We start from the raw sequence: 12,074 nt of genomic DNA, 5'->3' as shown, positions 1-12,074 counted from the left end.
ACATGCATTGCAGATGAATTTTATTTGCATTTTTACACTGAGTTTGCAAAAAGGTACTTCAAAAAAGTAATTCGAGCTCAGAAAATTGTAGACTAAGAACTTCTAACTGCATTAATTACTTTTAGAATATGCCTATACAAAACCATAGTAAGAATTGATTTGTGTGTTAAAAGGTCAAACAACTTTGGGTTTATCTTGTTCCTTCTTACGTTTGAGATAAAACCAAGGGAAAAAGCAGTGAAGAAAACAACTTACTTTTAAGTTTTGTTTTGCATTTGTGACTGTTTTGTATCTGTGGAACCCATTGGGGATATACTGCATCCTGCTGACACTTCAGTTTGCATTATTGACTTTTTTCTTTTTTATTTTTTACAGGCGTGAATGGAAACAAGTTCTCAGGGTCATCTACCATTCTTGAGAAGTACAAAGTGGGGAAGGTGATTGGTGATGGCAATTTTGCTGTCGTAAAGGAGTGTGTAGAACGGTGAGCAAGGAAACTGTTCAGTACTGCTGTTTATTTTACTGGATAAAGCCCTGTGCGTTAACATAATTTCTTAGAAAAATATAAGGAGATGAAAGGAAAGAGCAGCATACCCTTATGCAAAGATATGCATACACTTCAGGAGAAATAGGCATAATGAAATACGCAGAGCTTCTTATGTATTCTTCTAGCAAAGGAGTATGAGAACAGCAGAGAAACATTTTTTATCCCAAAACCTAAAGGAGGTATCACCTTCTAATGGTGACTCTTAAGGACACCTCACAGATCTTCAAGACATCCCTCACACTACAGATGGCTGTGGGTGACAGTATGTGGCATCTAAACAGTCTTTGAGAGCCCCCCCTTCTGCCTCAGCACTTCTGCTGCTCTAATGTCCCTACTGCCTGCTGCTTACATGATTTTTCACAGCTTTCAGTATACTGTGGGTAAAGCATTCTTAAAGGCGTGCAGTTGTTGGCTATTAGCCTGTGCTACCAGCTCCCTTGTGCTTCCTTCTTCTGTGAGGTACTGCCGTGAGTAGCCAGAGACTTTGCAAATAGACCCTTCAATACACCCGACCCTGAAATATTCTTGTGCCTGATTTCCCATGGGGTAGACAGGATACCTTTACAGACCTGTGCTGTGTTACTGCCCTTCCTCTGAAAGCTTTGTGTCACACTGTGCTGCTAGTGCAAACATAACAGATGATTTGACTGTCACTTTCTCAGTGTATTTTTTTAGAACCACCTTCTGCTATCTTCATCAATCTGAGAGCTATGTCAGTTTCTTAAATATTATGAGGAATTCCCAACTTGTTTGCAAATACTGGGAAAATTCAGCAAATGACTGTAAAAACCATAAAAGTTACAGAAATGGTTTCTACTATTTGATCCTCATCTTCTGGTTTTATTAAAAGGAAAGAAAGGTACGTATGAATGAAAACATCTCATTCCAGAAGTGAGGTTGTACTAGCAGGTCCGTAGTTCCCTGAGTCTTCCCTTGTGCCCTTACTGTAAACTGGGATAACGCTGGCAAGCTTCCAGTCAGCAGGGACCTCCCCAGACTCTTAAGACCTTTTGTATATCTTTGAGCCACGTCCTGCCATGATATTTGCTAGGTCCTTCAGTTCTCTGGGATGAATCCCATCAGGCCCCAGGGACTTGTGAGCACTCAGCTGATGGCAACTGGTCCCTGACAATTTCAGTGTCAGCAGATGGAAAGTCACTGCTCTCACTCTCCTGGTCCTCTGACTCAGGAGACCAGGCAGCCCCATGTCTATCAGTACTACTAAAGGGTGAGGCAAACAAAAAAGCATTGCATGCCTTTGCTTTATCTTAATGTCTATTAGTCAGGTGACAATCTTCAACAAGTATGTTTTCTTTAGATCTCCCTTTGCTATTGACATACTTCAAAAAGCCTCGTTGTCTGGCACAACACTGACCAGTTTCAGATCTAATTGTGCTTTGGCCTTTCTTGTTTTCTCCCTGCAAATACGACCCACAGCTCTGTAATCTTTCTGTGAAGCCTGACCTTGCTTCCAAAGATCGTACAACTTCTTTTTCCTCTTGATTACCACGAGGAATTCCTTGTTCAGCCAAGCTGGTCTTCTGCCCTGCTTGCTTGACTTAGAACACAATGGAATTTCCTACTCCTCTGCTTCTGAAAGCTGGTTCTTAAAAACTGACCAGCAATTGATCCTCAAAAGAAGATACAGGGTACTCTGATAAAGAACTCTCTGAATAACTTAGTTTGCTTTCTTGAAATCCAGCGTAGCAACACTGCTGTCCTTTTCTCTGATTACACCAAAAATTTTAAACTCAACCATTTGATGATCACTATCACCAAGACAGACACCAACCATTACATCCCCCATGAGTCCTTCTCTGTTCACAAATAGCAAGTCTAGGAGGGCATCTTGCCTAGTTGGCTCACTGAATACCTGTGACAAGAAATTATCTCCTACAAATCTCAAGAATTTCCAAGACCTGTTTTCACAGCAGTATGATGTTCCCACTTAATGTTTGGGAAGTTGAAATCTCCCATAAGGACAGGGTCTCCACAGTAATTTCTCATCTTCACCTACAGAATAACTCAACAGTGCTTACATCCCAACTGGGTGATCCAGTAGCAGACTACCACTACACCATGTCCTTTGTTTACCATTGCACCCAGAAGCTCTCAACCACATCACTGACTGTAAGGGCTGTGCAGTGAAACCTCTCCCTTATATATAGTGCAACACCTCTACCTTGCTGCTCTGCCTATCCCTCCTAAACAGGCTCCTGCCTTCCGTCCCAGCACTCCAGTTGTGGGACTCATTCCACCAGGTCTCAGGAGCAGCAACGATATCGTAGCTCTGAGATCTGACCAACACTTCCAGTTCATCCCATTTGTTTCCCATACTGCGTGTATTGGTGTGCAAGTATTTCAGATACACTCCTGAGCTCTTCACGCTCCTGAGAGCATTGCAAATGTTCCCACTGGCATTGCCATCCTTAGGTGATGTCATCCCAACCCTTGGCTTACCTGCTACAATCCTGTTGGTATCCCCTTCCCCCATCAAGTCTAGTTTAAAGCTTTCTCAATCAACTCCCCCAGAAATGTCCAAAGATGCATTTTCCCCGTTGGGACAGGTGGATCCCCTCAGGTCCCAGCATACCTGGTGTCTCAAAGGTTCTTCCGTGGTTTAAAATCCCAAAGTTTCAGCTCAAGCACAAGATGAATGATGCTTCACAGTGTTTTCTCATGCACCCTGAAACTGGCCACACATCCTTTGTTATTTATAGAGTGAACAACATTCATGAAAGCTAGCCGATTAAAAGCATCAGCTTACATAATATATTATTTTCAGAAATATCAGCTGTGCGTTTTGGAAATCGCTTAAGTTCCACTGGAAATGGGACAAGGGGTGGTAGGTCACTGGGGTTTCAAAATGTCATCTGTGATTTTTGGAATGAGGAAACTGGACTAGAAAAACAACCTTCCAATTGTAAAAACAAAAAGAAAAAAAAGGCAAAATTAAACTTAAACGTCTGGTTTTGTATGTGATCAAATCTTTAGTGAAACGTTAAATGAATTTTATATAAAATAAATACACAACCGTAATTGCTAATAATAAGAGTGAAAGAGGAAGGGCCAACCATAAATGCTTCTCTTTTAATTCCTGCTAATTCTACTTAATTTCTAACAGTGCCTTGCTAAGAAGCCTTAGTTGTGGAGCTAGGATCCCATTATACCAGCTGTTCTACAAAAAGAATAAGGGGGTCTCTTTTGTAAAGGGTGCCTATATGTCTGTATATAAAGACATAATTCAACAGATGGGCACTGACAGCTCGACAGAAGAATACCAGAAACCTGTCAGACAATGCTGTGGTATTAGCACAGAAATTATATGGATTATATCCAGGGTTTTTTCTTAGGTGCTGTGGTAGAGGACATTTGCAGAAGGAAGTTGGTTGATGAATTGGCTTTGTGCATGTTAACTCCTGTTTTCTCACAACATAAGTGCCAAAGGTTTGCTAAGTGGATTTTGCTGATCAGTTGTTTGAAGGCTTTCAGATATAATTTATAGTATAATGCACAAATTGTGATTCTGAATTACATGCTGTATTCATAGTAGATTTTACATCGTGCCTGTAATATGAGAGGATGGCATTTCACGGATACCATTTAGATAAGGCTTCTATCTAAAGACCAAATCAGGTTGTAACTATGACAACCTTGCAGCTACAGCTGCACTTTTCAGGGAAGAGATTCCCTGCTGCATTTTTTCAATAATGCATATATCGAATGTTAGATGTTAATTCAGTTATTTTTTCTGTAAGGTACTGATTTGGACTAGTTGTATCTAATGCCAAAAGCGTAGTGAAAACTACCCTGGAAGTGTAAAAACATGCCTGTTTTTGCTTTTGTAACTACCTCCTGGTTTTGCTGAACATGCCACTGGTGTTCTGATGCAACCTGGAGTCTGTAGGCATTGGCACAATACAAAAGAGTAGCAACAGGGTCTTAAAGTATTTTCTTTCTTATGTTCATCATTAATATAAGTAGTAATTTCTTCTTAGTTTAAAAAAAAAATTACATTGTGTTTCTTTTTTCTCTCATTTTCTCCCCTTCTGGAGAAATGAAGATTTTTATTGCTTAAAGGGACAGTTCACAAACAAGAGCTCCTTTCTGTGAGAGTACTTACCAAAACCAGTAATCCTTTTTACTTAGTATATAACCACCCTCTTAAAATCCTCAGGACTTTAGATGCTGTAGAATTCAACAAAATGCTTTAAAAAAAGTAAATAAAGGAATAATGAAATACAAAAGCTCAAAATCAGTACCTAATAGATTCTACAGGATTTTAGACTACTCTGTAATGAACTATGGGGTTTTAGCTCTGCTGAATCTTATTGAATTTTTTTACTAGGATATCAGTCTTTCTTCTGCTCACACATATATGTGTATGATTTTTTTCTTTAAAGCTTACCAGTTGAACAAAGCTAAGTGGAAGGCTGAAGGCAAATTTTGCATGTTGCATTAAGGAAGTAGTAACAGAATCGTGCCTGGTCACAAAGCATAAATTGCAGCTGGATCCTGGGATTAATACACCAAGTGAGCCAGGTTGTGGTAGTCAGGGAAACAGCAGGCACAAATGCTGCTGAGAAAACAAAAACCAAAATCAAGCCCATTCTGTGAATTTTCTGTCAGCAATCTCCACGACATTCTGTTATGACGACGTATTTACAGATAATGCCACAATTTGTTGATCGGTTTCTAATTAATGGCTCTCATGTTTTTCTTGCTAGATCCACAGGAAAGGAGTTTGCCCTGAAGATCATAGACAAGGCTAAATGCTGCGGGAAGGTAGTGTACAACAATTTGCATGTATACAGAAACAGCACTAGCAGCTGCTCATTAGTCATAAATGGTGGGTGTATTTGGGTTTTCTGAGTATTTTCAGAATATCTGTTTAACAAGATGATAATGTATCCAAGAAGCAAATAATAAAAGCAGTGAGTGTTAGTCTACTAAATAACAGAGTAAAAAGCAAACTAATTGTTGTCTATTTTATTGGACAGACAAAAAAATGCTAATATGCACCCAAAATATATTGAAATTATTTTGATCTGTAAAATATGAGAAAGGAAATTTGTAGCTATATTGGTATTTATGTGATTCCCATCCCACTCTGCCTCTTATTTTTCTCTTTTTATGGCTTTACATATTCCTTTTGTAAGCAGAACATGGAAAGAAATTTTTGCAGCCATTTCCTTCTGTTTACATACTCTTACCATCCTGTATTAACAAGGATCTCTTGAGTTCCTAAACATTTTCTTTTAATTCAAGCTTAAAAAAATAATTCCAAAATTGCCTCTTCAGCAGAACAGCATCTCATATAGTGAGTCCAGTTCTGGGCTCCTCAGTACAAGAAAGACGAGGAGGTACTGGAGAGGGTCCAGCGGAGAGCACCGAGATGATGAGGGGTCTGGAGCAACTCTTACGAGGAGAGGCTGGGGCAGCTGGGCCTGTTTAGTCTAGAAAAGAGAAGATTGAGAGGGGATCTTATTAATGCATATAAATATCTCAAAGATGAGTGTCAAGAAAATGGTGCCAGACTCCTTTTAGTGAGATTGTGGAGTCTCCCTCTCTGGAGACATTCCAAACCCACCTGAATGGCATTCCTGTGTAACCTGCTCTACGTGATCCTGCCTAGATCTCTAGTCCCTTCCAACAATTCTGTGATTCTGTGAAATGGATACCTGAGATTGTCCCACTCCTTCTTTCCTTTCCTCATGAGTATATTTTTAAAAAGGAAGAAAAACAGCCAACCTACAGCCAAGAATGTAGACTAAGCATTGGAATAGATAACAGCAAATAAAATACTTCTATTTTCACTGCTTTTGATCTTAAACCAATATGCTCTTAAGGAACTTAGGAATTAAATGGTTCATAGTTAAGTGTTAGCTAAAAGATCACTGAAACACAGTATTTATTAACAATCAAATTCTGCATTGAAGTCTCTTTCACAGTAGGCAATACACCATTCTTTCAAGTACTAAAAAGATGGACTTTTTGATCCAGACACCTTATGTTTTTTATGTAAATGACTGATTGAAATGATTCTAGAGGTATCTTTGTAACCAAGTCAGGGGTTTAAATCAAAGGTATCCTTTTTGCTGATTACATGTTGTAACTGCTCTGAAGTGTCATTCAGAGCTCCAAATGCTGCATGTGTCCTTGTAGGAGGATGTAGCAAGTCTGTGTGACATTCATTGTGTGGTAAGGAGCTGTATGATGCTGTGATGACTTCCTTTAAGTAGAGGTGCTAAAACAGAATTGTTTTATGTATGACAATTTTAAATTGTGTTAGGTGCTAGGAGATCAGTGTTCCAGCATCCACATTGTTTTATCTCATATTCTCCAGGTTTATTTAGAAAATTTAGAAAGGAATCCTAAAAATGCATAACCATGAGAAAAAGTGCTAAAATCGCCTTTCTGAGATTGAATGTTGCAATTTCTTCAGCTGTGGGAAGGGTGACCCAGTGCTTTCCACCGCAAACAAAATTTTTGGATGATGTGTACAGCTTGCAGCTTTAGGTGGTGTTTATTACTTGTCTGAGTCAGCTGCTTAGGTATCACAAATTACAACTGTCTAGAGATAGACAGTCTGTTTAATACAGTAGGGTTTAGACATATTTTCTATATGTCTTTCTCCCTGCTTTAAAACAAATTAAAAAATCAGCCCCATGGATGCATTCTTGCCTGTTTTGAAAGGATCTGTATCTGTATAGCTACAGACTGTTAGGAAGATGTTTATACCTGTTAGGGCAGTGGCAGAACTGTCCAGGAAGAATTCCAACAGAGAAAATAATTAAATTTTGCTACATCTTATTCCTTCCTCGCTTAGTTTCACAGGCCAACATAAGCACTGCTTTGAAAACACCCATCCAGCCCAAATATGGATGACTTGAGTGTTGCTCACTGCTCCTTAGCAGTTGATCTTGGATGTCCTAAAACTTGAATACAGTTGACTAATGTATTTTCCACGAGTGGCTTAAATGTTAATTACACAGTAATTTCACTGTAAATAAATCATATTAATGCAAACTGAAGCATATATTGCACTATCCAGGAAAAACATTGTAATGACTTTGAAAATTACTGGTTTTTTATATAGCAAAATAGAGCAAAACAGTGGGGTGGTTGAAAATAAAGAACCACATATTAGTCAGCATTTTAAACAGTAGCTCAACAACATTTCGGGGACTGTTTTTAAAAATTATTATTATTTTAAATAAACATTAGTTATTCCTGAGCTTTATTTAAAGCAATTAAAAATTTAGTCATGTGAAACAAAGAAAGCACAGATAAAGCTATTGTGCCTTAGTTGTAATTAATGGATGTAATAAATTTAATATGCTATCTGTTCTTTGGGTAGAAAAAGCTATAATAATATTCTAGTTTTTGCTTGGACTCTTAATGTTAGTTTTGAATTTACAGGCTTCCATCCCTAAGGCTTAGTATGCTGTGGCTGTTCACTTCTGTCTGGTGATGAGATTCAGCATTGTGTTTAACAAAATTGCTTCATGTTTGTTTGTTTTTTTTCCTCCAGAGCACTTTGCTTGGAGCAGGCATATGTTTGTTCAGAATGACAATTGGTGCTCTTTCAAACTGAATTTCAAAGGTGTGACTGTTTAACCCGTATATGCCGCACCGTACTCTCACGAAATGAGATGCACACATGGCATGTGGTTTCTGAGTTATGTAGCCACACAGAGCTTTGGCAAAAACACAGTGCATTCGTAAATAACCCTGGAAGAAGAAGGTGAAGTAGCACAAGATCTTCAATCACTGCCTCTGCACAGTGGATCACATCTCCTTCTAATGCTCTGTTCACAAATGCATGAAATGCATGCTACTAATCGGTGCATTAAACATGAATAAGTTCTGAGTCCAGTGACATGATTTGTTATCTGCCCCAGTGTAAGGGTGCTCGTGTTTTATGCAAGCATTGGTATTTATTTTGCAGTGAACCTAAATACGTCTGTATTCCAATATTTATAAAGGAAAATTAAAATCATTCTTTCACGTGAAAGGGGCATGTAATTTTTTTCGCTCTCCAGTGTTAACCATGTGCTAAAATGTTCCAGAAAACAAGACATTTGAAACTAATTTGTTCTTGAAAGCCATTAGTTCCTCAGAAGTCTAGGGAAGGGGAAATTAAACGCAATCTGTGTGCTGTTAAGCTGTTGGAGTCACAACAATTTAACTGAGCTATTACACATTTTGCAGATTGTAAATCTGAACATACATATAAAATGAACTGAAAACCATAACCAAAGCAGTTATAATATTTTTTTCTTGTATATATTCTACAACTTTTTTAAAAAAAATAAAGTCCTTGAATATAAATCCTAGGTAATCTCTCCTTGAGTAACCTACACTAAATGAGAGGTGAAGGCTGGAGAGGATCAAGAACATGTTGACTATTGATGAGGGGTGACAGGTTACAATGATCCAGCTTGGGGGCAGAAAGGTTCTGAACTTAATTTCACCTCATAATACCCACATAAGAATATAATCTGCACTTCCTGAATTGCTGTCATGTTCTGGGGTCTTTTTTCAGAGATATCCCATTGTTTATGTGAGTGAAATACAGTATTTTAAATTAAACGTGGTCAGTGGTGAAATACAACTTAAAATCCAGCATCTGACAATAACCCTTTACTATATAAATTAAACAGCAAAAAAGGTGCTCACTGATCAAGTGATCAGCTGATCCAAGGAAAAGTGAATTGGCAATTTCATGTCTATTTAGATAAACTTCTCCATCCTGTTCTGAACAGGAGCACCTGATTGAAAATGAAGTGTCTATTCTGCGTCGAGTGAAGCATCCAAATATCATTATGCTTATAGAGGAAATGGACACCCCAACAGAACTCTATCTGGTGATGGAGCTGGTCAAGGTAAGACTAAGGAGGCTTTATTTATCTTGTTTGAATTCTCTATGTTGGTGTGAGATCTGAGCAGCATCTGGGAACACTAAGATCTTGGGAGATCATATACAATTTCAGTGGCAACCTGCATTTTTAATAATAAAAATACTCTTTTCGATCAATTATATGAATGGAATTTATCTCTTTGCAGTTTTAATTAGATTATTAACACAGATTTGAGGTAATTTTGCAATGTGCACAGTCTAGACAGAAGCGGATAGTGGTTTTTATATCACGCTTACAATATGCAGGGCAGATGGAGATGTGCTTTTACTAACAGAACACCTGCATTTATTTCACTAATTTATTTATTTAATAATTTGCCTTAAAGAAAGTAATGAATTTATCTCTCTGTGATAAATTTGTCTTAATTGACAATAAATGAGACAGATAGTTTAAATTCAAGTGATCATCATCCAAGAAAATTAAAACTCAAAAAATCTCACCTGGTTTGTTTGTATCAAACATTCATTCCCCTTATTTCCAGTTTACCAGAGAACAGATATGCTGCTTTCATACATGTACAGAGAAAACAAAAATACTCATTTTGCTGTCATCTGGTGAGCCAAATACACAAATTGCATCAAGTTTTAGTCGTGCGTTCTCTTGTCTGAGTTGTGTACATACACAGCAACACTGCACATCAGCTTGATTGGCATGTCAGGTACAAATATTATATAGCAGCAGCAGCACTTTTTATTTCTGTCTGAAACATTGTTAGATTCAGGATTCCCCCCTAGAGTAGTTACCAGCCTGGGAAATCTCTAAAAAAAAGTGTGTAGTTGTTGAATTCATAATTTCTGTAGCCTACTCATTTCTCTTCCTTTCTGGAAGTTATTTTTATATACTATAGGCTTTTTTGGGGTTTCAAGACAGTATTTTTTTATATTTTAATTCACCACCATCTTGGCCTGTATTTCCTGAATTGCTCCTTCTCTTCCCTGTATATTGAAATGCTTGGAATGCCACCCACAGCTCAGACAGATCACTCCTACAGATGTATCCAGGGTAACCATCATAGAGACACCCACATAAAATTTGTTGCAATGACTGAAAATGCTGCATCAGTAACTTGCTCACATGTTGTTATGTATTCCAAGAGGAATAGGACATCCATAAAACAGAGACTGCACAACTGAAACATTCAAAAATCACCTGTAGGTGATGGAATCAGTGGATTCATTTATGTTGGAAAAGATCACGCTTGTCTGCTTGTCTTGTTTGTCCTCTTTAGCTTTATTTATTGATATTTCTGCAATATTTGCAGAAATTCAGATTTGCAGTTCATTACAATTGCTGAATATTTGTTTGTTAAGGTTTTTATTACTGGGCTAATTTACTGTAGCCTTTACTCAAAACCAGGCCTGTTTTTCACTATATTAAAGGTATAGATGAAGAAAAGAGAAACTGTATGCCTGTACCTGTAGGTAATAGAAATGAGTGATCAAAGGTAGGAAGATCAATAAAAAGAAATCAAGACAGAGAAGATCTGTGATTTGTCCAAACTCAGACACCAGAAGCCAGGATTACAGCTGAGAATTTAATGTAGATGACCCAAGTCCCAGTATAGTATCTTGGTGACAAGATCATCTTTCTGCAAAGTAATTTTTTTACTGTTTAACAGGAATTTTGAGCATGCCTTTTGTAAAGGAAGATTTTACATGGGGTTTTTTTTGGCGTGGGTTTTTTTTTTAAATTAAATATAATCTTAATAATTTTTCCCACATTGGTCTTTTTCCTTTCTATTATGTAGGGAGGAGATCTATTTGATGCTATCACTTCATCTACAAAATACACAGAGCGAGATGGGAGTGCAATGGTCTACAATTTAGCCAGTGCTCTCAAATACCTTCATGGTCTCAACATTGTGCACAGAGACATCAAGCCAGAAAATCTTCTGGTATGTCCCATTTATTATCTAATACTTTCTCTTACTTTGTTCTCATTAATGCAAATGCTTGTATATATAAATGTCAAGGAGCTGAGCAGAGAAGAGCAGGCATATTAATTTAGAATAAGCATGTATGAAATAAATCTTCTGCCATGGGATAGCAATCACCATAATGCAAGAGAGCTGTGCTCAAACCTGTCCTTAGACTTATCTTTATTTACATTTTGATTGGCTGCCATTTGGATAAGCAGGAGTATTGTCTCACAAAACAATGAATTTTAAAGCTATGTCAATGAATTATTTATTAGTTTGCAAGTGGGAGAAAAGGTGGGCTGAGTGCCATTTCTTCCATTTCTTTGAATGATCATATGGTTACCATCTGAAACCTTTTTCTTTCCCCCCCATTTTTCTCTCACTGTCATTGTAGGATCATCTTTCTGATGATTTACCAATATTCCAGCTGGGAATTAACTCTGTACATACGTTTATTTTGTCCTGGGGAACTGACTGCTTTTGTTTTCAGCAGAGACAGAAGATAGCTGTGTTGACAAGAATTACCATGAACTCTGCTTTGGGAACCACTTATACCACAGTCCACAGAGGGCATCTTTCCCATTCTGTTCACAGAATGGGATCAGCTTATACGCAGAGGTTATACTTGTGCACTACATATTGGATATTAGATATTAAGTGTCACACACTGAACAAACTGTACCAC

General features: G+C 37.8%; 1 protein-coding gene across 6 annotated transcripts in view; it reads left to right on the top strand.

Annotated features, from left to right (window-relative positions):
- Positions 1–12,074, top strand: part of DCLK2 (doublecortin like kinase 2) — an 83,768-nt gene that overhangs the window by 58,474 nt on the left and 13,220 nt on the right. For all 6 annotated transcript variants that reach the window (XR_003542957.2, XR_003542956.2, XM_027732836.2 and 3 more), the window contains 4 exons: positions 376–484; positions 5,275–5,332; positions 9,316–9,435; positions 11,219–11,365. Coding sequence is in view for 4 of the 6 variants with exons in the window: in XM_027732836.2 (XP_027588637.1) it covers positions 376–484; positions 5,275–5,332; positions 9,316–9,435; positions 11,219–11,365 (434 nt within the window). In the remaining 2 variants the exon portion in view is untranslated. The remainder of the gene's footprint in view (positions 1–375; positions 485–5,274; positions 5,333–9,315; positions 9,436–11,218; positions 11,366–12,074) is intronic.

Source organism: Pipra filicauda, unplaced genomic scaffold (genome assembly GCF_003945595.2).
Source record: "Pipra filicauda isolate LSUMZ 115617 unplaced genomic scaffold, ASM394559v2 scaffold8_size5757611_pilon, whole genome shotgun sequence".
NCBI classification, from domain to species: Eukaryota; Metazoa; Chordata; class Aves; order Passeriformes; family Pipridae; genus Pipra; species Pipra filicauda.
This window is presented reverse-complemented; position numbering and strand designations above follow the sequence as displayed.